Source organism: Lutzomyia longipalpis, chromosome 3 (genome assembly GCF_024334085.1).
Source record: "Lutzomyia longipalpis isolate SR_M1_2022 chromosome 3, ASM2433408v1".
Taxonomy (NCBI): domain Eukaryota; kingdom Metazoa; phylum Arthropoda; class Insecta; order Diptera; family Psychodidae; genus Lutzomyia; species Lutzomyia longipalpis.
The window spans coordinates 28751482-28778469 of NC_074709.1; the positions used below are offsets into that span (position 1 = coordinate 28751482).

Below are 26988 nucleotides of genomic sequence, written 5' to 3' on the forward strand. Positions count from 1 at the left end.
ACATTCCAAAACAAGAGAACGAACTTTCCGTAAAACTTGTATAAATAGAAAATAAATATAAATAACATATTATTTAATAGATACAGCACCAATTCACGTTTTTCAGTCGTTATTTTTTTCTTCATCTCTCAATTATTTCTCGCGCCTCAAACTTTGTATTCCGCGAAATTGTACTGCATTTGTAGCAAAATGTGGAAATTGCAATATTGTAAAGTATGTAATGTACATAATCATATTATCATTGCTGCGGTAATACCCCTCCCGCGCTCAACACAAAGTATCATCTCTTGGGCAAATTTGATGAACGATCATTCTATCAAAGTACATGCAAATTCCCCCAGCTTATTTGCATTTAAATTTCCTGTTTCACCTGCTCTCTGTTAGACTATTTTCCAATTAAACCATCATCCCTGTCTCCATTTTGCACAAAAGGAGATTTTTCTCGGACAACCGTGTGACGCGGCATTTATGATCATTCTGACACCTTTAAAATGGCAGAGATTGCGGATGGCGTGATCTTCAGGGAATGCAATATGGTCGTAGATCTTCTATGTGATCTTCACGGCTTCTCTTAAAACAAATTGATGATCACAATCTTGCATGAAATGGGAGAGTCTCTCTACAAACCTAATATTTCTAATGTGGATGGGGAAAATTATCGATCACAGATTGATCGTTAAATTGTCCCGGGAAAATTTGGATATGTTGGGGAAATTATTTGATTTTGGCGGAAAAATGCGATCTTGTGGATTTTTTTTCATTGACTTAACGATTGAGGATCACATTAGCAGATGATCGTACTATGAATGATCTCAAGTCATAAAATTCGATCGTTCTTTACTAAATATTCGATCTTCAGATTTTTTTCATTGTCCTGACATTTCAGGATCACAGTTCTAAATGATCATGGAATTAAAAAAAAAACTTTCTTCTGAATTTTTTTTTATTGATTTTTCTATTGAATATCATAGTTCAAAATGATCTCAAACAAAAAATTCAAAGTATCTTATAAAAATAAGACTTTCTGAAAATTTTATTTTGAAAAAAAGATCTTAGAATAAAAATTAGATCTTCTAGAATTTTGCAATTAACGATCTCAATGCGAATAATAAATGATCTTGTAAGTCAAAAAATCGATTGATCTTTTATAAAAAAAAGATTTAGAATAAAAATATAATCTCCTGGGACAAATATCACATTTCAAATGATCTTGAATTAAAAATGCGATAAATCTTGACTAAAAATGCGATCTCCTGAATTTAAAAAAAATAAATTTCAACCAAAATTGTGATCTTCTGAAGTTTTTAACGATCTTTCAATTGAAGATCGCATTTTAAGTTATTTCATTTTATTCAAACACCACCCTTTTGCGAATTATTTTGCATAAAATAACCCCGGAGGTTATTTTGTGGATCACAAGAAAATGGGTGGATGTGTGAGAAAGAGAGGTGGAGAATCACAAATTAATCCTCTGTGCCAGCCCCAGATGATCTAGCCTACATTTTGGAATACAACTATTTTATTTTTCCACCACAACAAAAGATGCACATCCAACGATCGCGGAGATGGGCAGTGGATTGTGTGCAAAAGAGGAGGAATCACGCGGTATAAAAGGTGCTGCACCAGATGGACTTTGTGCAGTATTCAGTCGCCTTTTCGCACTTCTTCCACATCGGGAAGACGACCCACCCACACAATTCACCTGTTCAAAGGAAAACCCCAATTTTTGTGATACAACAAAAAAAAACTCCTGGACTTGCGGAGGAGATTACTTTTTTTGTGATTTTCGCCTAATAAAAGAAGTGTTGGAAAAAATAATTCAGTGAATTCCACCCCCACAATATTCCCTCCCATAAGTTTTATTTTTTTAAGTGATTTGTGTGCTTTGAGGGATTAACCATGAGAATTGTAAGTACTTCTCCATAAGAGAGATTGAGCTTTGTGCGATGGGGTGGCCCAGAAATTTCGGCATCTTGTGCGGGATTTGTAGCCATGCATGACGGAGGGAAGCCTTCAGAAGTGGCACAAATTTTGCGTGTGGAAAAAATGTCGAAACAAAAGAGACGCGCCAAGGAAGCTGAAGGCATTCTTCCAAAAAATATACCATCCATTGTTCGGATTTCATTCCAACACGCCAATAAATTGGTGTGAATGACCATTCATCGTGTGATCCACTCACAAATCTCTCTAAAAAAATTTTTCTTTGCCCTTCTGCCCCATTGCTCTCACGGGCGGTTCTATTGAAGAACGAATCTCTTCAAGAAGCTTTTGAGCTTTTCATTTTGCTTCGTTTAAATGAATGTTTTTAAGTGTTGAAGTGAAGAAAAAATTGGATAATTTAGTACGAGATCATTAGGAGGGTTCTGATTTTATTTAATTAGTAATTCTGATTTATTAAAAATTCTTCAAAAATTTGTTTTTTTTAATAAAGAAGGAAATTATTTTTTTTTATTGGAATGAATGAAACTAGAAAGGATTTAAATAAGGATCATTTTTGAATTTTTCTTGAGAGTTTTCTTCAATTTATATGCCTTGTATTATCTATTTGATATAGGTAGTTTCAGACTTAATAGTAATAAAAAATTTTAATTGACTTTTTAAAAATTTAAAAGATATCTAAAAAAAATTCTTCTTCGGCTAAAAAATTAAGAGTCAGGAATTCAAAATAAAAAGAATTTATAATTAATTTAAATTTATGTCCAATGGAGTCATTGGTAACCTTCCTTAAGGATACAGAAAGCAAAGTTCTAAGCAAAAGAATTATTTTCTTGGAAAATTTTGTAAAAGTAAAAAAAAAACATAGGGACTACGAGAAAATTTTAAAAAGAGTTCTTGAACCAGAAAAAAATCAATTATTGAATTATCTAAAGTTTCTCACGGTCCTTAAAGGCTTAAAACTCCTTAAAGTCTTAAAAACACTTAAAATTTCAAAATTCTCAGTTTTGAAGTAGAGATTTTTAAAGTTTCAAACCTTTTAAGCCACATCATTCGCTTAGTTTATTCAATATCTTAAAAATAAGATTAAAAATTTTTTCTTCACATCAAAGGTCAATTCGAAAAGAAAAAAAATGTGACAAACTGATAGAGATTTTGTTTAAAAGACTCTTACAAAAAACTATCTTAAATCATGTATTTTTTATTTTTTATTTGTGTGCTAAACTATCCCTAAATTTAATGATTTTTTAAATTTATTTCTTAAATTTGCATAACTGTTTATTAAAATCTTTTTTTTTTTAATTTTTCTGTCTTAATTTTAAGGAAAATATTGATCAATTTGCAAGTAATGCAGTGCAGAAGGGTTTGGATTTAATCCTTAAACGCTTTCCTGGTTTAAAATACCTTTAAAGATTAAATCCAAAAATGAATCCAGAAAAATTCGGAAAATTCAACGAATAAAAACGTGACAAGTTTCTTTGCAAAATATCCTCAAATACAATGCTTTTCCACCCTCATTTAACACCCCTAAATAAAACCCATAACTCCTATTTTCTCTGGCCCTTCTGAGATACCTACATACTTTGGAATGTAAGGAATGCCAAACAGAGGAGAAGAGCCCACACCCAATAATTTTCCACACATTCAAGAAAAAATCCCTCAAAGCAGAAATATTTGATGCCAGAATGCAATTTTGTGGGTGTGATTTGTGCACCAGGCACACACAACACACAGCAAAGAAGAAAATCAATTTTAATAATCACTAAATGCACTCTTCTTTCCCACATCCACCGCAAAATGTTAGATAATCGTATTATTGGCCATCGCCTCGATCGCATCTGCCCAAATCCGCGGAATCGTGCCGAATCGAGATGCAAGCGCCGTCATCTTGAAGCACATCTATGAACCAAATCCCGATGGTTCGTACGTCTACAGGTATATGCCATTAAATTGGAAGTCAATGGGACGGGTTTTGTGTGTAGATAGATTTTCCTAACAAAACAATAATTTGTCTTTCTGCAGTTATGAAACCAGCAATGGCATCCGAGCCGATCAGCAAGGGTACGTCTTGCTCTCAATGATTTTTCTAAGACGAATTTGCACTTGACTTTTACCTACAAATGCATAATAAATTCTCTTTTCTTTCTCTCTCTTTTTCTGACCTGATCTCCTGGAAGGTATCTCAAAAATCCTGGCACGCAAATTGAGGCTCAGGTAAGTCAAAAGAAAATTTTTCATTAATTTAAAATCAATTGAAGGTATTTATTCCTCGAAGAATTATAATTTCTTAGAAAAAATCTTTTAAACGGTAAATTATTTCTTTGGGAAAGAGAACTTTTTCATTTCACCAGTAAAGAATTTTTTATCAAAGGAATTTTCTCATTTATTCATAAAAGAACACTAAATGAAAATAGAAATAAGATTAATCATAATTCTCATAAATCAGTCAGTTGTAGAAAAAAAAATTGAATTATTTTTTGACAGTTATATGACAGCAAAAATGTGACATAAGTTAGCACAACTGTCAATGGCATTCATTAAAATTGAAATGTACTTTAAATTAAATTGTACTTTATGGACTTCAACAAAGCAGTTTAAAAGATTTTTTTTTATTTCTACGGGGTCAATTGAAAAGAAATTATCGAAGCATTATTTGACATCTCCTTGGCAGCACTATTTTGACAAGAGATAAAGAACTGTCAAAACTTTCAAATGGACAATTTCTTTGGGCAAGAGAACTATTCTATTCTGGTCAGCAAAGAATTTTTTTATCGGAAGAATTTTTCCTATTTGAAGTATCTTTTGACATTTCTTTGACAGCACAATTTTGACAGGAGATAAAAAACTGTCAAAACTTTCAAACGGGCAATTTTTAAATTTAAAATTTCTTCTGCAGGTGATGCAGGGCTCCTACTCATACACCGGCCCCGATGGCGTAGTCTACACCGTGAAATACATTGCAGATGAGAATGGTTTTAGGGCAGAGGGGGCTCATCTACCTGTGCCACCACCTCCTCTACGGAATAACCCACGATTTGGTGGCTTCTAAGCACACCTTTGTGAGCTTCTTCACCCACTATTTACAACCCTTTACTCATCTTCCAACGAAGAGTTACCATTAATTTGTGATTTTTATGCAAAACAAAAATTAATTAAAAGAAAAACTCATCAAACGCTAAAAGAAAGATGTCGCGTAAATGATATTTTTTTTTACCTTCCACACACAACACGCAAGAAGTTCAAACACAAAATGCAAATGCCACAATAAAGGCAACTTTTAAAAGACAAAAAGTCCTTGTTTTTCTTTCTTTTCAAAGGGAATTAAAAGAAATATTTTTTGATGAAAAATAAATTTATTTTACCTTTATTTGGGGCACAATTTGGTAATTAATTTCTCCTCGATTATTGACTCGTTTCCGTTTGTTTCCGACTGTAGTACGATGGGGTATCATCTGGGATTTTCAGAGCTTCCAGACGCAAGAAGAGGTCGTCATAGGCACCCCCTGAAGCAGCAGGAACTTCCTCATTTTTGTCTTCTTTGAGAAGGAGATCGAGCTCCTCCTCAAGCAGCGTATTGTCTGATGAATCTCCGGAGAGATCCTCACCGAGGACTCTCTCAATGTCATCACTGAGCTCAATGGCGTCCCTGATTTCATCAACTGTCTCCTGAACCATCTCCAATGTAACCCCGGACTTTTCTAGAGCATCCCTAAAGGCCTTCCCACCGAGTTTGTAGGTTTGCATAATCTTCTGATTATGCGAAACATCGTGAATCTTCGACAGGAGCTCCTGGATGTTGACGAGGGTGTTTGTGTGCTTGTCTAGAAGTGGAATAAAATGAATTTTCTTTAACATTTTCACCATTTTCATGAGAAAATGATTTTTTACCTAATTTATTCGTTAAAATTTTCCTCTTTCGAAGATAGAGCTTTGCCAGGCTTCTATTTCCTTTCCTCGCATTTTCCCGCGCTTTCTCATCTTCCTCCTTTACGTCCTTCTCCAGTTCATCCATAATTGCAGTTAGTTCCTTTTCCCGGGATTCAAGTTCGTAAATGGAGTATTCCAAATCGGAAATTTCAAGGATTTTCTTCTCATCTTTGTAGACAAATTTCAATAGAATGCCCTGAGAGGGATTTTCCACACTTTCCACGCTGCTACGACGAATTGCAACCTTTTGCTGGCAGTGCAAAGCATGAATGGCCAGAGAAATGCCCTCAGGGGTGAGTTTGAACTTTTCTTCAGCTTCCTTCACAACATCTTTCTGTGAGAGAATTCTTCCTTCCATCAGGTTCTGCAACATTGATGCGTGATTCTGGAAAACAACAAAAAATAAAAAAAATGGGATCTTTTCCTGGTCAGATCAATCCTACCTCAACAACTTCCAGCACAACAAAGGCAACTTCCTTGTAATTTGTAGGGAAGAGAGCATTTTTGGCAGCTGAAAGGCCCTTCTTCACTGGCGTCTTGACTAATAGATTTGTCGTCCATCCCAGCCAGGTATGTTGAGGAGGCTCCATGAAATCCTGCTCAACTCTCAGGCTTCTTTCTTTCTGCATATCTTCAAAAACTTTGTCAAGGCAATAAGATTTCTTTCCATTCCTCGTTAGAGATTCCTCAACGTCCATTATTGTGACCTTTGCTGTGCCTCTCCAATGGCAGTACTTGCTGATCATCTCCTTCCAGAACTTCATCTTCCCATCGAAATTCTCAGGATTCACTGATCTCTCCCGGAATGGGGCAAACAACACGCCCATCCGGGTGTCATCACTCCAACAGCTAGGCAACAAGTCCGCGGGAAATTCACTTTTCTTAGCCATTATTCACTATTTTCTGGAACTCTCTTCTCAATTCTTGGGCTAGATCATCACTAAACTTCCTGGACTAAAGAGAAGATTTTATTTCCTCGTCTTTTTGGTAGAAAATAAATAAAGAAAAAACCTTTTTAGGAAAATTTCGCGTGTTTTTGTTTTTCTTTTGTCAAAAATGACAACACAGGGTGCTCCAAAAGTGCTTGCTCTCTGATCATTAGGGCGTCCTAATGACTACTACTCGTACTTTAACGAACTTTATTTTTGCTTTTCCAAAAATGCGATTTTCTTGTTTTTCACCCAAATTTTTGGGCATAAAACACATTTCTGGGGCTTCTGGGGCACTTACGGGTGCTCCGAAACCCCCGGAGAGCTTCTCCGTACGGAATTGGGAGCCCGCGGAAATTTTGACGGTTGGGTTACAAATTTGAAAATTTTGACGGTTGGGGATTTTATACGCACTTTTTTTCCCGGAAAACCCAAATTCGCTGGGAAATTCGGCGGAAAACGCAAGAAAATTAGGAAAAAACTGAAAGTGTAAGGGAGACGGTTAGCAATGAAATGCATCCATCTCATTTTTTCTGCCGAAAAGTACCAGTACAGTAGAAGTCCACATCAACGAACAATCGGATGTACTACTCTCGCGTATTAAAAATAATGCGCGAGAGTAGTACATCCGATTGTTCGTTGATGTGGACTTCTACTGTAGTTGCTTTTGGAACTACATTTAGGGCGCCAATTTCAAAATAGTCAAAAATGCGAATAAATTGATTTTTTTTTTAATTCGTTTTTTAACCCTTTCACGCCTGCATAAAACACAGATGTTCTACGAAATGCTCTCGGGACATTTTTCAGTAAAAATGTCTTCTTTTACAAAGAAATAGCATCACTATTTAATTTAATTCATCGATATTATGCCAAAATTGGCAAATTTGGTGCGAAAAGCGACCTCGTTTTATCAAGCTAATATTTATTGCTTTGAAGACGACATTTGGCCGTTTTTTCTTGCTTTTAGAGATTGTTGATAAAATGTTAAATGAAAATGAAAACTAAACTAAATTATATAATACCTAAACATTTATTTAGTAATCTCGAAAGAGATATAAAACGATCTCTTTTATTTTTTGTTACAAATTTGAATAACAGGTACGTCCATTGTTGCGTTGAAGTGGACGTACGTTGTTGTTGATGAAGCCACCCATTCCTTGGATGCGATTGAAAAGTCTCATTGTTGTGAAGGATATTTTCCTTGGGATCACGTTGATTACCCACAGGATACCCTCTCTGCACGGTGGCGTTGTGAGACTTCCGGTGTATGATACAATATATCTATTAAATCTATTTACATTTATAAATTGATCAAGCGTAAAGAAATGCATTGATTGTGAAATTGTTAGGACAGCTCCGCGGCGCCGGATGTAGGGTAGGAGTTGGAGGTAGTGGTAGGAGGATTCGCCAAAGAGGAATTTTTGAAAGAGTTGCCCAAGAACAAGGACGCCATCAACAAAATTCATTGCCTGCGCTAAGTTTCTGTATTTTGCATTGTAGCACACCACGTGCATCTCCATTGTGAATCTTATGCCATAGACTGCATGCTCCGTCCCATCGAGGAGTCCATCGGTCCAGTGAAAATGTACCTCATGCGGAATGTACTGAGCCGTGCCCAGAGGTCCTCCGGTTATCCTTGCTGTTCGATTGGCATTCCAATGAAATAAATATCTCACTGTGTGATCACCGTTAATGAGATCAACAGCCCTCGGTGGGGTGTGGGCATTGATAAAGGTCAGCCCCTGTGTTGGGCCCAACCTCTGGCAACTGAAGGGTGTTAAATTTATCGGACTCTGAGCTAATCCACGGCACATTGGGAATCTTTCACTCCACCTATGGGCGTTTGTGTAAGAAAATTCCTAAAAGAAATATTTTTTCTTAAATTAACTTAATTTTAAAATTAATATTTTAAAGAAAGAAAATTTTAAAAATAATTGCAAAATCTCACATAATATGTATCTCACTTACAACCCCATCCTGTTGTGCTTGCCTCTGAATTCGCTGAGGCACAGATGAATTATTATTCGCCAGTTGAATGGTCACAATCACTTGGGTGAAAATAATTGAGGAAAAGAAGTAAATCGACATTTTTCTCCGAGATATTACGGATAAATAGTTTAAATTCACATTTAACATTTCTTTTTATACGAACATTTAGAACTTTCTTCCACCTCTCCTCTGCACTATATATACATTTTTGCACTATTATGTGTACTACATGTAATAGCCAAAAAACAACTTCCAATGTCCATTTATTATGTACAATGTAGGTATGTTGCTGCTATATAAGATTTAATATTTTGCACACAATTCGATAGATTTAAGAGGTTTTCCCATGAAAAAGAAATATGTGGTGTAGCATAAAAGAGCTCAATGGAAGCGTTTATAATTTTTATGTCAAAAGAAATTTATTTTTGAGTCATTATTTTTGTTAAATGAAGAATTGATCATGAAATTGACTTTTTCTGCATTTTTGTAAGACAGAGTTTATTTTGCTTTGTCTGAATTGATTTGTTTCGTAGTCATTTTGGACATCTTCAAATTATCTTTTAAGAACATGCGTGAAAAGTTTTTTTATTCTGGGGAAATTTTAACTGAAATGTTTTTTCAAAATGTTGGTATCGTCGTAATTCAACAATCAGAATTGGGTTAAACGTTAAATAATCAAATTTTTTTTAATGAAAATTAGGATTTTTGCAAATAGAGCGTTTATTAACCCTTGTAGAAATAATAAATTAGTAGAATCTGCCACTTCTCGAGAATTCAGTTAACGTAAATTGGTCATCACATTAACAATCTTTTCTTTGGATTCTCTGCCATTTTCTTTAAAAATTTAGCATGAAATATGTTAAATAAATAAAAGTAAGAGAGTAAAAACTCAAATGCAAATCTATTATTTTATGTAATATACTATTTCATAATTTTCTTCTTTAAATAAAATAGAATTCAATTAATAGACACATTAATTAACCTATAAGACTCACCTCTATAGCCACTATTTACTATCTCTCTGGAATCCAGAGAAATATAGAAAAGGAAGAACTTGTTGCTGATCTAAGTATTGGTCGTTGAAAGTTCATTGAAACTTTCTTTAGCCATGAAAATGATGTTCTTAACATGATTTCTGTACTTTATAAACTTCCTCATTTATGGCAAAATCATCCTTTATATGCCCCCAAAGAACCATCCAATATGACTCATTCATTTGAAAGAAAATTACTTAAAACACGTTGAAAGTTTTTATGATGAAGAAATCACCAAAATTAATCAATTTGATGGATTTACATTAAGAGAAAAAAAAAGTCCATTTCTTTTGGAACTTTTTGAAATGAAAGCATGAACTGCGACAATATACAAAAATATCCACGAAATTGCAGAAACATTATTTACACAGAGTGAGAAAAAAATCATTTTTTTTGCTCATTTTCACAACAGATCTGCTTGGAGGAATACTTAACCGGAGAGAAAAAAGTAAAAGTTTGATTTTATGTATCGAGCATACATATCGAATATATGTATATAGCAATGAATATCGATTTGTGCTGGCGGATATTTCTATATATGAACGATGTGCTTCAATAGATTTTAATGCTTGACGCTAAGATGGAAATTTTTGATTCTTTATGTTTGTTATTTTTTTTTTTGCTTTGAAAAGTTTCTGGAAAAATCATTGAATTCTTAAGAATTTTATGTGGGAGGAGACGAAGCTTTTTGCTACCTATAACACCTTCTATTCGAAAGCTTTCTTTGAAGCTTTTTGTGGTGGTAATATTGTTGTCTCCTTTTAAGAACACAAAAACTCACCTTAAGGGCAACATAAACACCGCATACACACATAATTTTTTCATGTATGTTTTCATAATTTTTTTGCGCTTCGTGTAACATTATTATTGGAAAAAAAATTATGTCAAGAAATTTATACAATTGTGAAAGAAAGTAAAACAAAAAATGAGTAGAAAATCTTTGCACCGAGCCAGACTTTACTTGTTATGGGAAAATGACGATTGAGAAGTAACGTTCGAAAGTACATAAGGCCCAAAGTAAGAGAAAGAAATTGAAAAGTGGAGGAAAAGAACGGACCAGCAAAACGGGTATTCGCAGGTATGTGTGCTTGACTTTGGTGGGACTCTGCGTGGTCTGTCTTCGCGAGAAAAGACATGATCGTCGAGTTCTGTTACTTTCAGTTGCGGTTCACCTCTCAAACGCCACAGACCATCCTCTTGCACACAGCGAATTTGCAAGAAAAGTTAATCTCTCAAGAAATTCGAGGCATTTCTCTGTCCATCTAAATGAAAGCATCGATTAGTGCAATTAAACGGTGCGTGATGATTTTCAAAAAAGATCATTATTGTAATTTAATTGTGTTACATAAGATTTGGTGAAAAAATGTAGTTTAATTTCCCCGTTTTTATTTTCCTAGAGACTGCGTGTGTGTGTTTTCTTCTAAAAATTTAATAAAATATATAAGTAGAATAGAGGAGAGGTTCTTAAGTGCTTAAATCCGTTACATCAAAGATTTGTTTAGAAAAGTGTGTGCAATAAGTGTGTGCAATAAAGTGGAATACTCCAGCGATAGTTTATGTTTTATGTTTTATGATTTTCTACAAATAAGCAGTTTTATAGATTTAGCATAAATCTATTATTGCGAAAGGGAATATATTGGAAAAACTCAGGACTCATCAACATAACGCAAAATGGATATTAAATGGATTATTTTACAAATTTTGTGGATTCTAATGGAATATTCCTCAATTAAAGAAGGTATGAGTGATGCTGAAGTAATCTGTTGAATGACGAATTACTGTAATAATACGAGAAAAATAATTAAAAAATAAAATAATCTCCCTAGAGTTTACTTTGGAAAATTATCTTGCTTTTTTTGAGATTTTAAAGATCCATCCAGGCCCTTATTTCTTGTAATCAAGTCCTTTACAAGTAGAGCTTTGCACTGGAACTTTCCACGAGGCGCTTTTTATCGTTTATTTTCAATTTGACGCATAAGATGAAAAGAAAATCGAAAGTTTGCTAATAGCATCGATTTATTTAAATTTTTTTTATCTCTCTCGCTGTATGGTCAATGGTCATTATATTTCTATACATTATTTTTTCTCTCTACATAAAACTATACATAAACTAATAATAATGCAAAATTAATCTTGTATATTCAGACAACCATATATGATCCAACAGATCACAGAAAATGTTTCCCCCGAAAAAAAAATTCGTTGAGGCTATCATGAATTTTTCATAGTCTCAAAATTGGTGAAAGTTTTTCATTTCAAACTCTTGTTTTGCGCACAGACTTTATCCGCATATAATTCGAAATAATATATAAATTTGCATTTCAATACATATAGTAGTGGGGGAGGATTAATTTGGGGCCCTTGGAGGTTTTTTTAACGACCTACCTTTGGGTTTTTTGAGAGGAAAAGAAAATTATTTTTCTTTCTTTAAAAATATTTCTCAATCAAGTTCCTCTTTAAACTAAATTCACAGATTACAGTGAGGATTCGTATGAGATAATTAATTAGTTCCACGCTGAAATAATTACTGCAGGTCATTGACTAAATAGCTGGTTACGTAAAAAACTTTTAAAAATATTTTTCGAGGGGAAATTAAAGGCAATTATTCGGATTCAGCCGGCTGAATGTGGAAAAGATCTCTCTTAAATTAAAATCTCCATTGCTTTTGGAAATGAATTATAAAAGAATATTTTCTACAAGTAAAACTTTTGTCTCATTATTCACTACCTTCTCTGGATTCAATTTGGCTTGAAAAAATACTTTTCATACAAAGTTTAGCAATAGTTTTGAAAGATTTTTTCTTTGCAATTGGAAAGGTATCAATTTGGCATAAAATGTATAGAGAAGAAATAGCTCAAGTGATGATAATAAAAATTACGTGTTTTGAAATGAATGCAAGACTCATCTGCTTGTCTTTGCGCCATGAGAAATTTCCTCGTATATATGGCAAATTCAGAAGATTTTTTTCTTCTTCTTCTTCTGTGTATTCAATACTAATGAGATATAGGACTCACAATTGTTTAAAAACTGTGTTACAAAACCATTCTTTTCTTGTTGTTATTTTTCATTATACTTTTGCAGAAGATAAAACTCCCACACTTGATAATTAATGGGAATTCCCTTAAGACATGACAGAGATGGAGGTTTGTCTTATGTGCTGTGCTGTGATAGATATTTCTAAAATTTTTCGTTACTCTCTGTATTTAGCTAGTTAAGGTTTTGGACATATGAGCTATATTCAAGTTAAAGAAATTTTACAAAGAAGCTCCGCAAGTTTAATTGTGGGTGAAGTTTACAAGGGAACATTGTATTTTTTCCCATCGAATGGACATCATTTTTTCAGGAAAGATTCTTAAAAAGCATAAAATAAAATTGTGCTAAATATTAGAACAAAAGTTTTACTAGAAAATGTATTAAAATAACATTTAATTTGGCGCTAGCTGTTCTTGTTGATTTTATAGCAATTTATTTTAGTGAAAATTTATATTACTTTAATACCATTCTAGTGGAACTCCGGTTCTAATATTTGGCACAATTTCATCTTATAACTTTAAGAAATTTTCCTGAAAAAAATTAACCCTAACTGTTCTCTACAAAATGCAATGAGCCCTTGCTAGTGCAATATAATTGTAGATAAATTTTCTTTTTGAAGTATCTTAAAATTAGTGAAAGAAGAATTATTAAATTCTCTCTGATTGGCTGATAAAATAAACTTAAGTTTATTTTTGGTTAATTTTTCTCTAGACTTTTTTCTCTACCTGGCAGAGCTTTTTAGTAAAATTATTTCAAATAGATTAAAGAGAATAAAAATGAAGAATTTTCAATAATTTTCTCTCCAAAAATTCTCTTTTAAATCAATTTCAATGCTAAATTGCTTTTTGTAAGTTTTTCTTTTATAATGTTGATGTCTTTTGTAACTATCAATGAAATTCTCCCCGCTGCTGTTACAGAGAAAGAATTGCAGCAACATAAATTGTGAGGAGTTGAGAAGTTCTCATCACAATTTGCTGTCATCTTGAATAAAAATAAATGTGGTAGTGATGTAAAAATAAAATTTAATTATGCTTGAATTTACTGTGAATTGTTGTAGATTTATGTATCTATGTATTATACCTAAATACATTCTTCTTCGTCTCTTTTTATGTATTATACTTTGTTATGTAGTATAGTGGGAAAATCTTTGGAAGGAAAAAAGGGAAAGGTAATTCGCGATATGCTCACAATTCTGTTTTAATCTTTCTGTGACTTTGGGTCTATTTAAAGAACAGGTGTCCTTCCCTAATTAAAGAAAATCCTTCACGGGAGTTAAATAGGTTAAAGAAATTATTTATTTCTTTAAGAATGTCATGATGTTACCTCTAGAACAATTACTTACATAAAATATTCTTTTATTTACACTAAAAAACCAATTTCAGTTAATCGTGAAAAATTAAACAAAATTGCTATATAATTTACGCATTCCTCTCTGTTTACTATATACACAAAAGAATAAAGTGCGAGCTATTGAGCGAAGAGAGAAACGTAAGAAAATATTTTTACTATATGTAAGAGTATAATGGGACATAAATATGCTCGAGCATCTCTGAGGAGAACATTTTCCCAACCTGCTGACATAATAATCTCATTGATTTGAAGATTGTTTTTTCTCCATTCCATGAGAATCTCTGGGTGAGAATGTATGCAATTTTCGATTAAAAATGTTATAAAATTATGAAAATGCACTTTTCAGTGTCTAGTTAGTCTCTATGTTTAGCTAATACACTGAAACATCGATTAGTGTTAACTGTAAACGTTTCTTAAAATTTTTTAATGTGAAAATTTATTCATTTTTGTAACAATTTTCTTTATTTCTTAATTATTCCTTTAAGCCTGTGTTTTTCACTCACGACTGGGCTATGAATCCGAATCAGAAGGAGTGCGATTTATTAGAGTTAGAGAGGACCTTCCGACAGGTGGGGAAGTTCTTACCCTTCGTGCATATCCAAGGTGATTAAATGTTAAAGAATTATATTTTAAATCAAAAAAAAAAGTTTTCAGAAAGATGATTTTTGATTAAATTTTCTTCACAGTATTTTCCTTTTAATTTTTTTTAAATCTCTGAGGATTTTTTCGAGGCCATGTTGTAAGGAAAATCATCTCTCTTGAAGCTTTTAGCACAAAACTAAAGCAAAATAAAATAATAATTAATTTCAAAAATTCCTTTTTAAACAGGAATTCAGTAATATTGAAAAGTATGGACAGATCAGCGGATCACCATTACTTTAGACTGAGAGAAGTCAATACGACAACTATCCAAGTTTTATTGGATAAATCACTAGAAGATCTTGTTGATCGTGATTCACCGCAGAATCTTGTTAAATTTAAAATACAGTGCAGCAGCACATCAGGGAGGAATGATGATCAAACATCCTACATGACCGTTACAGTGTACATTGAGGATATCAATGATCATTATCCTAAATTCCAAAATTTACCATATGCCGTGGCCGTTGATGAAGCAACCCCAATTGGTTCGACGATTTTCCACGGAATCTCTGCATTTGATCGTGATAAGCCGAATACACCAAATTCAGATGTTCAGTATTCAATTGGATTTCAAGATTTTGGCGTGGGGGGTCCCTTTTTTGCCCTCGAGAGCCCACATCGTCCATCGGTTGTGCTGAAGAGATCCCTTGACTACGATGAAGGAATCCGTACGTTTGATCTTCCAATTATTGCATCTGTAAGTTTATTTGTTTTCTTTTTGTAATTAGCTAAATTATTTATTCTTCCACCATGGATGGGAATTTAAATATAATTTACAATGAAAGTTTAAGAGACAAAAGGGCAAATTATTTCGTGAAAGCCCTTGTATTGTTTCACTTGTCTTATTTCATTAATTTTGTCTTCTTCCACCTTCTCGCCTTTCACGAAATCTTCTACGTTTTTTGCTTCCTTTATTTACCATTGATTTTGTGAAATATGCAAAAATTTGTTTGTCTGGCGACGGAAAGATTACTATTAAAGAGAAACAAGTTTGATTCTTTCATTTCCTTATGGTTATCTAATTTTGCATAAAAAATTAAATTAATGGGGCATTAAATAAATTTTTCTTTGAAGCTTAATAGTGTGTGATACTATTTATCTTCTCTCAAATATTGGGCCTGATTCAGCGACCAAGAAACCCTTGAAATTCGCTTGAAATCTTGAAATTTCAGTACAAAATTCAAAGATTTCAAGGGTTTCTTGGTCGCTGAATAAGGCCCATTAATTCATAAAAAACAAGATCTTTCCGTCCCGTCGTCTCATCGTGAGGAAATATTTAAACACGGGGCATTTATCTGGGGAATATTTGAACATATTTTAACAGAATAATTCCGAGTATTCTGAACATAATCGATTATTGTTTAATTTTTTTTCATGGATTTTGACATGCTTTTAATGCATTTTTATAAGCATTTCGAATGAAGTTTTTTCGCTAAATTTTTGTGCTTTTATTTCGCAAAAATGTTATTTAATGTTTTATCCCAAAAAAATCTAAAAATTTCTGAATTTTCACAATTATTCCGAATTTGTATTTTTAACACAGATAAATTCCCTTTAGAAGGCAAAACTTTTCCATCTTCCTCATGTTAGACTTCTTCACAATTTATATTAATTAATTTTTTATCTAAATTCCTTAAAGGATCGCGGAACTCCTGTGAGAGTTTCCAATACAACCCTAAAGATAATGGTAACAGATCATGATGATTTGCCGCCAAAATTCACCGAAGGTGTCTATCGTACGCGAATAAATGAATTCTCACCGTTGACGGGGAAACCAATAAGGATCCCACTGTACTTCAATCCACCCATCAAAGCATACGATCAGGATTCAATAAATTCCTCCCTTGTCTACGATATAATTGCTGGCAATGAGCGAAAGTTATTTCGCGTGAATCCCACCAATGGAATAATTTATTTGGAAAAAGAAATTGATTTGGAGGAAGAAAGTCTCCCGGGGAATACCTTTGTGCTGCAACTGGAAGCCCGGCAGCGGGATAACACGCACAAGAGATCCATTGCGAGGGTTGAAGTGGAAATTGTCGATGTGAATGACAATGCGCCGGAATTTGAGGTTGATCTGTACAACATATCGATCGTTGAGAATCTCCCAACGGGCTTCAGTGTCCTCCAAGTGAGTGCCACGGATCGGGATCAGGGAGAAAATGCGGATTTTATGTACAAGTTGGCAAATGAAAAACCCGAAGGGGCTTTCCTCATTGATGCCCGCACAGGGTGGATAACAGTTCGCAACCAAGCATTGCTGGATCGTGAAGCCAGGCCATCGATCACAATGAAGGTCCTTGCCGTTGAGAAAAATCCTCAAATTTCCTCACGGGAAAATTCCGATGGGAGTGTTCAGGTGGAAATAACTCTCTTGGATTCAAACGACAACACACCGCAATTTCAAATGGGAAATTTGTATGAATTCAAAATAAGTCTCGATGCTCCCCTTGGCTTTCTCATTGGACACGTAACGGCTAAAGATCCCGACGAGGGGAGAAATGGTTTGATTTTGTATGATCTCCAGAGGCCACATGGAACAGGGATGATCCCCTTTCAAATTGACCCTCAAACAGGGGCCCTCACGGTGTCGGGTCAATTAAAACGCGGAAGAATTGCCCTGTTCGTGGAGGCGAGTGATCAACCGGCAAATCCATCGGAAAGAAGATTTTCCTTGGCCGTGGTAACCATTGAAATCCTTCGAGGATCATTTGATGGATCAATTGATTTTATTGGGGCACCATATGAATTTTGGGTGGGTGCCGATGTACCCGTTGGCACGTCTGTGGGGCAAATACGAACGACCATTGATTGGGATGCACAGGGGGAGCAAGTTATGTATGATCTCCTGCATTCCTACTCAGAGGGTGTACCATTTGCCGTGGAGGAACGTTCAGGAACTGTTACAGTGATCAGAGATCTTGAAGATTTCACGAGGAATTTCTATGAATTTGAAGCAGTTGCCACACATGTGAGTTATTCATTTAATTTAATTTTATTCTTTGTAAAGGAGTCTATTCGTTTTTGCCCGTTTTCTGATTTTTTTTTTCGAAGTTCAGTGGTAAAGAAAATCAAGAAAACGGTTAAAAAACAATCTTAAAAAAATAATATTTGAATTTTCTTTCATTTTCCAGTACATTTCCGAACGATCTTACGGAGAATTAATAAGGAGATCATCAAAATCCCAAAAGCAAGTAACCTCAAGTGGGGAGGTGATTGAAATTGACGAAGGGGTGATTTCCGAGAGCAAAAACGTCCTTGTTACAAATGTAACAATCCACGTGGTAAGCCCCGATGATGAGAAGGGAATCCTCATTCGTGGCACAAGTGCAGATCCAATTGAATTTCACGTGCGGGAAAATCTCGCTGGGACTCTTATTGGCCAATTGGTTTACAATAAGAATGTCACGATGAAGAGGAAGAGTAGTGCTGATACGAGAGTCACCGTGACACCTGTTGCCCTCACCTCGAGCCCTCCACCTACACGTCGCAAGGATCGTCGTCTAAGTTCGACGAAATTCACCAAAAATGCCACGAGCTTCAATACAATCCCCAAATCACGACGAAGGCATCGCGATACTGAATCACAGACCTCATTTTACGTTGCTGTTGCACCATCAATTTTCTTCGATGAAGATTTCTTGGTGAAAGAATCAATGGGGGTGGAGGATTACGGGAGAAAGGGGAAGAATGCAAATTTGAATCCTTTATTAAATAGCAAATATTCGTTATTTGATTACGAATCAACGGGCGCTAATAAGAGTTCCTACCTTCCGAAGGAGATAAGGAAGAGAGCACCTGCTGAGAATCAACGGTATGATGTTTTCCCAACAACAACGGAAGTTTCCCCATCAACCTACAGGCCAAAATATAAAAATTCCGGAGCTGTTTATGGGAAAAGCTCAAATTCGGGCATTGAAACGTACAAGCAGATGAGTCAAAATGGGAGTAGGAATCACGGATTGAAGTTCTTCATTGCAAATCAGCAGGATGTTACGGATTTAATTGCAATTGCCAATGATGGGACGTTAATGACGGTTAAGGGATTGGATCGGGAGGATAGGGATACGTACAAATTGACGGTTATTGCGGAATATTCAAAAGGATTCATCAATGGCGCGGGGATTTATCAAGTAACGATTTATGTTGATGATGAGAATGATAATGCACCGAGGTTTAATCATCAAAACTACATGGGAATTATCAATGAGAACAGCCCCCTGGGGACGAGAGTCCTCATAAATCATCTCATTGTTGTGAAGGATGCTGATTTGGGCAGGAATGCCCTGTTTAATGTTCATCTTCACGGCGAAGGGAGTCATTTGTTTAAAATTGAATACGTCAATGAGACAACTGAGCATCACAATAGGACCTTCCTGGACTCCTATAGTAGCTTTGTCAATGCCATGAATATTGGGCAGAGCTTTGCGAGTCTGCGGATGATGTTTATTGATGCGCTGGAGAAGCCCCAAAAGGGTGAACCGCATTTCATTGTCACCTTCCGTGGGCCAAATGTTCTCGATCGTGAACGTGATCATTTCTACAACCTTAAGATCATTGCAAGGGACACAGGAGGGTTGAGTTCAGAGGTCAAACTGGGGATTTTCATTGCAGATGTCAATGATAATGCACCGATGTTTGAAAAAATTGCCGTCTTCAAGAATACAAATATTCAAATTCTCGAATACACGGAAGATATGGAAATTTATTTTGTTGAACAAATGAACGTTGTGGCTAATGGTACGGCAAAGCAGAAAGCTCCTCCGCTAAATTACAAAGTAGACGGAGCACCTTATCCTTCAGCATTGAGGGATGGAATGAAGGAAATGGTTGATAGGTATCATATTGGAACACCCAGGCATATCAAGCATAACTACACAAGGCATGAAAGGTATCAGAGGCATTTTAGATCGTACAACAGTACAACAAAGCGTCAAGCAAGGAAGGAGATTGTTAGCTCCTCGCCACTCTTTAGTATCCTCGAAAGTGCTCCCGTTGGGCAGTACCTGATAAAAATGACTGCAGTTGATGAGGATTTTGATGCAAATTCTCAGGTTTTCTATGACATTGTCTCGGAGGATTTCACCACGAAGAAGCATCAAAATGGAAAAGTTGTTCAATCCTCAACGGCTCCGTTCTTTAACATTGACAAACATTCAGGTGAGGTGAAGATTAATCGACCTCTGCCAGCTGAAACAGAATTCAGGCTCAATATATCCGCAAAGGATATTGGAAATTTAGCTGATTACACCGTGATCCGATTTCAAGTATTGGACGTTAATGATCATGCCCCAATCTTCCTAAAATCCTGGTACTCCTTTGACATTGAAGAGGGACACTACTCCAACACTCGCGTGGGGAAAGTTGATGCAATTGACGAGGATTTTGGGCAAAATGCCAACATAACTTATGGAATTCAATCAGATGAAAAAATCCCTTTCTTCGTCCTCCCACACAGTGGTGTAATAATCGTTACAGGTAACATAGACAGGGAAAAGAAGGGAATTTATGAATTTAAAATAATTGCAATGGATAATGGGGAGAAGGACACGAGACTCTCCTCGTATGTTGATGTGGAAATTAATGTTCTGGACTTGAATGATAATTCCCCCGAATTCACGGGGTATGATGAAATTTTCTACTTTGATCCCGATGATAAAACCACCGATCGAAAGCTCAATGAACTCTCAACACTCACGGAAGGAAATGCCCAAAATGCAAATGCCAATAAACTCCCAATCTACAAAGCATACCTCAGCCGTAGCACAGAACCTGGGACATTTGTAAAACAAGTAAATGCAGTTGATAAGGATTTGGTGGTTAATGGGAATGGCTTAATAATGTATTCGTTGCATCACAATAAATTGCCATATATGTTTGAAATTGATTCGCGCGATGGTATAATAACAACCCTCTCGAGATTCAAGACCTTCTACGGGTATGAGCACATAAATCTCACTGTGATTGCCTCAGATTTGGGTAGTCCATCGCGGTCCTCAACGGCCCTTCTCCTGATAAATCTTCAAGGAGAAGAAGTTTTTGATGAAAATACCGAAGATAATTATCTCTTCCCCCACAAATACTACGAAGTAGAAGTTGTGGAAAATAACGTGGCACCAATTGCAATTCTTCACGTTAACATATCACAGCAGTACCGGAAGGATACATTCAAGTGGTCAATTGTACCGGAAATGGAAATTCTCAAAATGGACGAATTTAAAATTGATCCCAACAATGGAACACTCTGGCTGACAAAATCCCTCGATAGGGAAACCCAGGATGTGTACAAGATTAAAGTAAGAGCAGATAGATTGTCAAGAGAAGGACGAAATGCACCATCAGCATCAATGACTTACCCCGTTGAGGGGGATAAAGTCAGGGGGTTGCATTACAATGAAATAAGAGTGAGTTTTTATCATTTTTCTTTAAGATTTTTCTTGATAAATTCTTGCAAACTTTCTTTAAAAAATATACTTAAATTAAATTATTAAAATAAAATTATTTATTCAATAAATAATCGTGAGTGCCGTTACAAATTTTTACAAAAGGGAGTGTAAAAAAATCAGTTTTTATTTAATAATCCCTAAAAATCGGTCTTTGCTATCGAATTATTTGCTTTTGAAAATTTATTTATGCAATTTTAAAGTATGACGTTTCTTTTATAACGTTTGACGTTCATTCTAGCATTTAATGTTGATCCTAAAGGAAAATGCCCATTTACAAATTTTTAATGAAGTTTCTACCTTAAAAATAATTTATCTTAACCTGTACCTAAACTGACTAAGATTTTTTAAAAAACAGATTTTAGGTCTTACTCTCGGTTAATTAATTTTTATTTCTGGCCAACGTTTCGGACTATTTTAATCCTTCCTCAGGGCAATCAATGGACAAAATTAACCACGTCAAGAAATAAATAATAATTTTTGATTATTTCTTGACGTGGTTAATTTTGTCCATTGATTGCCCTGAGGAAGGACTGAAATAGTCCGAAACGTTGGCCAGAAATAAAAACTAATTAGCCGAGAGTAAGACCGAAAATCTGTTTTTTAAAAAATCCCATTCATCACCCACGGTCGTCCCTTTACAAATTAAACTGACTGAATTCCTTAAATGTTCAAGACAGCCAAACGCATTTTTTTAAGTCTATTAAATTGTTATTGAAAGAATGCAATCATTTTCTAATCGATATTCGTTAAATTTTTCGCCAAAATATATTTTTTTTAATGTTTCAAATAATTTTTCTTGCAGATTGTCGTTCGCGTTACCGATGAAAATGATAATGCCCCCGTATTTATGGGTAATGGACGACCAATTGTTGCTGTAATTCCGAATACTGCTAATTTTGGTTTCCCCGTAACACGAATATTGGGTAAGTAGGACTAGACACTCTCCTTCAAATATTTTTTTTAACACTAAAAAGACATAAAATTAAATGAAAATTATTTAAAATATAACAGCCACAGACGCAGATGTCGGTATAAATGCAGAAATCCGATATACCCTCTTGAATGAGCCATCGAATCTCTTTGGGATTGATGCCGTAAGTGGAAGAATTCGCGTTCTAGGCCCGGTTAACAAGAGCAATCAACGTGTTTACGGGTTTGATGTGAAAGCCACGGATTTAGCTGGTGGTGACAATGGCAAAACAACCATAGCAAATGTATTTGTCTACGTTCTCGATGAACATCGGCAGGTACGTCTTGTTCTAGCCGGAAGTCCCATTGATGTGGAGAAGGAAGTTGATTCCCTCACAAAGACACTCAGTGATGCAACAGGTCTTGATGTTCGTGTCCGACTCCTGGAGCCACATACGGGAAAAGCTGAACAGTCGTAAGTTTTAACGGAAAAAATTCAAACTTAATTTAGATGATAAAATTTAATGAATTTTCCTTTAGAACTGACGTCTATTTGTATGCTGTTGATCCAAAATCAAATTCTGTGATTGATATGGCGGATCTTCAAGAGTAAGATCAATATTCTTCATCAATTATTTCTACAAATTCTTTAGAGAAAATAATAAAATTTATTGTTTTCTTCTACCTTTATTCTTCAGAGCTGTAGCTACAGTGGACATGTCAATTCTAATGCCCTCAATTCCCGTGCTAGAGCTCACACAATTGGGCAACAATGCCCATGGATTAACTCATTCCAATACGCGTATTAGTGCACTTAATGGACCCGAATTGGCATCCATTATACTAGCTGTTGTGATTTTTGCCGGTGGTTTAACTACAGCATTTTGTATTCTATGTGTACGGTATAAACGGTATGAAAATGATGAAATTATTGATTAGAATTATATAGAATTTGTTGACTAGAAAAGTTTTTAAAAGAATTTTTTCATTAATTCGGTTTTTAATTTAAAATTTGTTTATCAAATTATTGAACTTGAAGCTGTTTATGTACCTTATTTTATGTATTTTTAAGTTTTATTTAATTTACTTTTAATTATATGCTAAATTGTTGGTAAAACGTTTAAAATAAAAACCGAATCATTGAAGAAAAAACTTACATACTTTCATGGAACATTAATTTTAAATTGCTCATAAATGTGGTTTAGGAAATAAATAACATCACATATATACATAGGTATCACTTTATTAATTTTCATAAATTCATAGTTTTTTGGGTTATTACATTAACGAATAAAAACATAGAGAACACAGTTAATGGAAACATTAACATCTTATGGAAAACAGTGTGAGATTTTTTAAGGAATCACCGTTAAACTGCACCATTTTGGCTTTCATTAACTGAAGTTAATTCAACAGGTAATCATTGTTTTTGTTAACCCTTCATGCATTTATGCTAAAGCACAGTACATTATGTAAGTACTCATACATATTTATATATTTATTACGTATATTAATTAATTGATTTACAGAGTAAACATGCGTTAAAATGTTAAACATAAAATTACATAATTACAAAAATAAAACAAAAATTAATTAGTCATGATGGATGGTTCAGTAATTATTAAAACATAATACAGGAAGGAACGGTTAAAAATGCAATTTTGAAGTGAAAACTTCTTTAAAGAAATTTTAAAAAATACATTAAAAGTTTTATTAAATTAAATCATTTCATTAAACGTGAATCAATACAAAAATTGTTATTTCCAGAATAAATAAGAAATTCCTTAAATTTTCATACTTTTTGAACCATTTCTGTTTAATTTAATTTTTGTGAAAATTATTAAATAATCGTTGAGTTTTTTTTAAAGAATCTGAAAAAAGTCAGTATTAAAAAAAATAAAAAATATCTTTAAAGTAATATGTATTATTATATTATTATTTTAAAAAATTGATGAAAGACTGAGGGTTGAAAATAAGGGTTGAAAGGTGAAATGTAAAACAAAAGCACGTAAATAAAATTAATAGGCACTTATTAAAAACAAAAAAGAATTTTCTTCAATTTTTTGGGACTTTATGAAGTGTTTTAAAGGTTTTTTAGTCACCACATATTATTTTTTTAAGTAATTAATTTTGTAGTAACACCATCATCACATGTTTCATTGTAAAAATCCGCATTCGGTGTTGTATTTAGTAGGTAATTAATCAAAAGAAAAAAAATTATTTAAATTTAATCTCATGATTAAACGAAGATGTATTTAATAGCCATAGAACTTTGCCACCAGAAGCGAGCTACACAGCAGGACGTGGAGGTAGTAGTACGTTGCTCACAAAGTCAACAACATCTTATGTAACAAATAGCAAAAAGCCCCCACCGCCACTTCCTCCCACAGGGCCGAAGTACTACAACGCCCCCAATTCCAGGTAATTTAATTCCATTAAAAATTATTTTAGAACTGATTTATTTAGTAAAAAAAATAAAATTCTTTTAAATCACGTAGAGAACGCCAGAGAGAATACGTTGACGTACCTTTACCACAATCAGTTCTTAATGCTAATTTCAACATTCTTGATCATGAAACAAGCTGTTTGCGCTTCAATCAACTCCACAGTGGACATCAACAGTGAGAAAAATTAATAAAAGCTAATTAATGAATTTTTATTTAATAATTTTTCCTTATAATTTCTTTAAAATTTCAGGAACAATTTAGACAATGCAGGACATTCATTACACTCCAGTGGACGCGATTCAGGGCTTGATTTATCGAGAGAACGCAGCGATACCCCATCACGACAGCTTCAGCAAATTCAGGCAGTTGATGATCACAATGCACGACTTCTTGAGAGGAATCGAGAAAGGAAGAATAAGTGTCAATGTGGGCACAATGAACTGAATGTATGCAGCGGAGAAGAAAGCAGTGATAGCTATGAAGATTCCCTAAAAAATTGCCAATTATCACGAAGAACATCCTTCCCTAAAGCCCACATATTCAGACGAAGTCTCACAATAACGGGCAATGTCAAGAATAGAGGGGTTAGACATTCCTTTTCAGGTTTGTATATTAATTTAATGTGCTTAAAAATTTAAATAGCGCCATTTATATTTCTCCGCTAGAGGGACTCACTGAATTTGAAAGCCATCTAGTGACAAAAATTATTTCCAAATAATAAAATCGAAAACTACCCTTATTTTCAATTTAGAATTCAATTTTTATATTCTTTCTTTAAATTAAACTTTTCTTCAATCCTTCATTCCAGGTGTAAGGGATGACCTAATACAGGATTCACCTGGTCCACTTCAGCGGAATCATCATGGAAATAATATTCGAAATTCAATGACGGATCTTGAAGAGAGACTGAGAAATCTCGAGATGACCTTTCGGGAACCTTTTATACTGAATAACAATTCAATTTGTTAGCCAATAAAACAGACCAAAATAATAAAATTGTCAACTTTTGTACTATGTATGTATCTATATTGAGATTAAAAAGAAAATTCCTTAAAGCTTTTTTGACTGCTACGTTGGGAAAATTGAGGGAAATTCAAAGAAAAAGAATGTTTGAAGAAGAATTTATTTTTTTATACTTCTAAATGCTTACAATGTAATAAATTTATGTACATACATATAATGAAATATATATTTTTTGTACAGTGTATTCATGCATAAAATGAGTCAGTTTCTTACAAACGGCTAGTACAATCTTAAAATGAAAGATGGCAGTAGAAGAAAAGAAGTGATGAAATGCGCAAAGAAAATTAAAATAATCTTCAACTTTCATCTGGAAAATTTGCAATTTTCTCAGGAAAGTAAAACTTTTCTCGAGTTTTCTTTAACAATGTCTTCCTTGAATTAATTATTTAAGAAAAGATTTAAATTTTAACAAGTTTTATAGAATTTGCATAAACTCCTTTCTCAATTATCCTTTAAAATGTTTTTAATTAATATTCATCTGATAAATTAGAAAGAATTCCACTGCTCGTACATTTTCATCCAGCCACTGTATCTTAGTTTTTTTTAATGACTTAATTTGCTACAAAAAAAACTCCGTCAAAGAAATTCTAATGATCAGGTAGGTACCCATTCATTAGCTCAATCAACATTGTAACAGAGTTTACCGAGAATTGGCAAAACATTGATCTTCCCCCTCATAGATTAAAAGTGGAAAATTTCTCACTATTTTATACCATTAAAAATTTAATTAATTACAATTTACATTTTTTGTGTCTCCTTTTGCTTCAGTTATTGAAAACTGCTGGCGGTTGGTGTTAAAATTAGCCAGAGAGTCTCCACGAAAGGAAATCCCCAGAAACAGGTGCGAAAAATGAGAGTCACAACAGAGTCCTCGAGAGTTCAAATAAATGACCATCACAGTGCCACGAGGGGTTTGTCTTTTGAAAGTTTAACTTTATTGTGGTCATTTGCATTTGTATTGAATTTCTTGTGGGTGTGGAAGGTAAAATGAAGCATTTACGTTAATTTTAGCGAGATTTCTTTAATGGGATTAAAGATTAAAGATTTTTTATGAAAAAAAAAAACTTATTGGAAATTATGAACAGAGAACTAGAATTAAGAAAGAATAAAATTAGGAATTAATTAAAAAAAAAGAAGAGGAGCTTTAAGAAAATTTCAAAACTCTAATCTTCAATGAATTTTTATAAACCTCCCTAATCACACAGCAGCTTCTAACATTCCACCCATGCACTGTTAATTTGAATAAGTCTGCTCAACGTCTACCCAAATAGCAACAAAACCAACAATATCAAGTATTTTCTCAAAGCAATTTCTTGGACGAAAA

At 34.1% G+C, this 26988-nt stretch overlaps 4 protein-coding genes across 4 annotated transcripts; 2 read left to right on the top strand and 2 right to left on the bottom strand.

Moving 5' to 3' along the window:
* Positions 1-1617: 1617 nt before the first annotated feature.
* LOC129793673 (endocuticle structural glycoprotein SgAbd-2-like) lies at positions 1618-5226 on the top strand. Its single transcript, XM_055833850.1, has 5 exons — positions 1618-1908; positions 3740-3870; positions 3958-3996; positions 4113-4149; positions 4832-5226. Exons 1-5 carry the CDS (start codon positions 1900-1902, stop codon positions 4982-4984), a joined length of 369 nt encoding a protein of 122 aa, XP_055689825.1. The 5' UTR covers positions 1618-1899; the 3' UTR covers positions 4985-5226.
* Positions 5227-5268: 42 nt separating this feature from the next.
* LOC129793653 (charged multivesicular body protein 7) lies at positions 5269-6928 on the bottom strand. Its single transcript, XM_055833822.1, has 3 exons — positions 6306-6928; positions 5824-6247; positions 5269-5756 (listed from the first exon to the last, which is right to left on the bottom strand). Exons 1-3 carry the CDS (start codon positions 6750-6752, stop codon positions 5338-5340), a joined length of 1290 nt encoding a protein of 429 aa, XP_055689797.1. The 5' UTR covers positions 6753-6928; the 3' UTR covers positions 5269-5337.
* Positions 6929-7870: 942 nt separating this feature from the next.
* LOC129792348 (carbonic anhydrase 6-like) lies at positions 7871-8605 on the bottom strand. Its single transcript, XM_055831260.1, has one exon. The coding sequence runs from the start codon at positions 8603-8605 to the stop codon at positions 7871-7873; it is 735 nt and encodes a 244-aa protein (XP_055687235.1).
* Positions 8606-10973: 2368 nt separating this feature from the next.
* On the top strand, positions 10974-25861 carry LOC129793637 (cadherin-89D). Its single transcript, XM_055833800.1, has 13 exons — positions 10974-11552; positions 14683-14800; positions 15026-15536; positions 16479-17810; positions 17974-21243; positions 22088-22208; positions 22297-22669; positions 22735-22803; positions 22893-23105; positions 24457-24615; positions 24693-24815; positions 24892-25244; positions 25450-25861. Exons 1-13 carry the CDS (start codon positions 11486-11488, stop codon positions 25608-25610), a joined length of 6870 nt encoding a protein of 2289 aa, XP_055689775.1. The 5' UTR covers positions 10974-11485; the 3' UTR covers positions 25611-25861.
* Positions 25862-26988: the final 1127 nt, after the last annotated feature.

Bases quoted from the DNA above. Each gene is read 5' to 3' on its own strand.
- LOC129792348 (XM_055831260.1), bottom strand. From the start codon at position 8,605: ATGTGCCGTGGATTAGCTCAGAGTCCGATAAATTTAACACCCTTCAGT.
- LOC129793653 (XM_055833822.1), bottom strand. From the start codon at position 6,752: ATGGCTAAGAAAAGTGAATTTCCCGCGGACTTGTTGCCTAGCTGTTGG. The intron at 6,248-6,305 runs GTAGGATTGATC...GTTGTTTTCCAG, and splicing joins TTGTGCTGGAAGTTGTTGAG to AATCACGCATCAATGTTGCA. The intron at 5,757-5,823 runs GTAAAAAATCAT...TTCCACTTCTAG, and splicing joins AATTTTAACGAATAAATTAG to ACAAGCACACAAACACCCTC.
- LOC129793673 (XM_055833850.1), top strand. The intron at 3,997-4,112 runs GTACGTCTTGCT...ATCTCCTGGAAG, and splicing joins ATCCGAGCCGATCAGCAAGG to GTATCTCAAAAATCCTGGCA. The intron at 4,150-4,831 runs GTAAGTCAAAAG...TTTCTTCTGCAG, and splicing joins GCACGCAAATTGAGGCTCAG to GTGATGCAGGGCTCCTACTC.
- LOC129793637 (XM_055833800.1), top strand. From the start codon at position 11,486: ATGGATATTAAATGGATTATTTTACAAATTTTGTGGATTCTAATGGAA. The intron at 15,537-16,478 runs GTAAGTTTATTT...AATTCCTTAAAG, and splicing joins ATCTTCCAATTATTGCATCT to GATCGCGGAACTCCTGTGAG. The intron at 22,209-22,296 runs GTAAGTAGGACT...AAAATATAACAG, and splicing joins CCCCGTAACACGAATATTGG to CCACAGACGCAGATGTCGGT.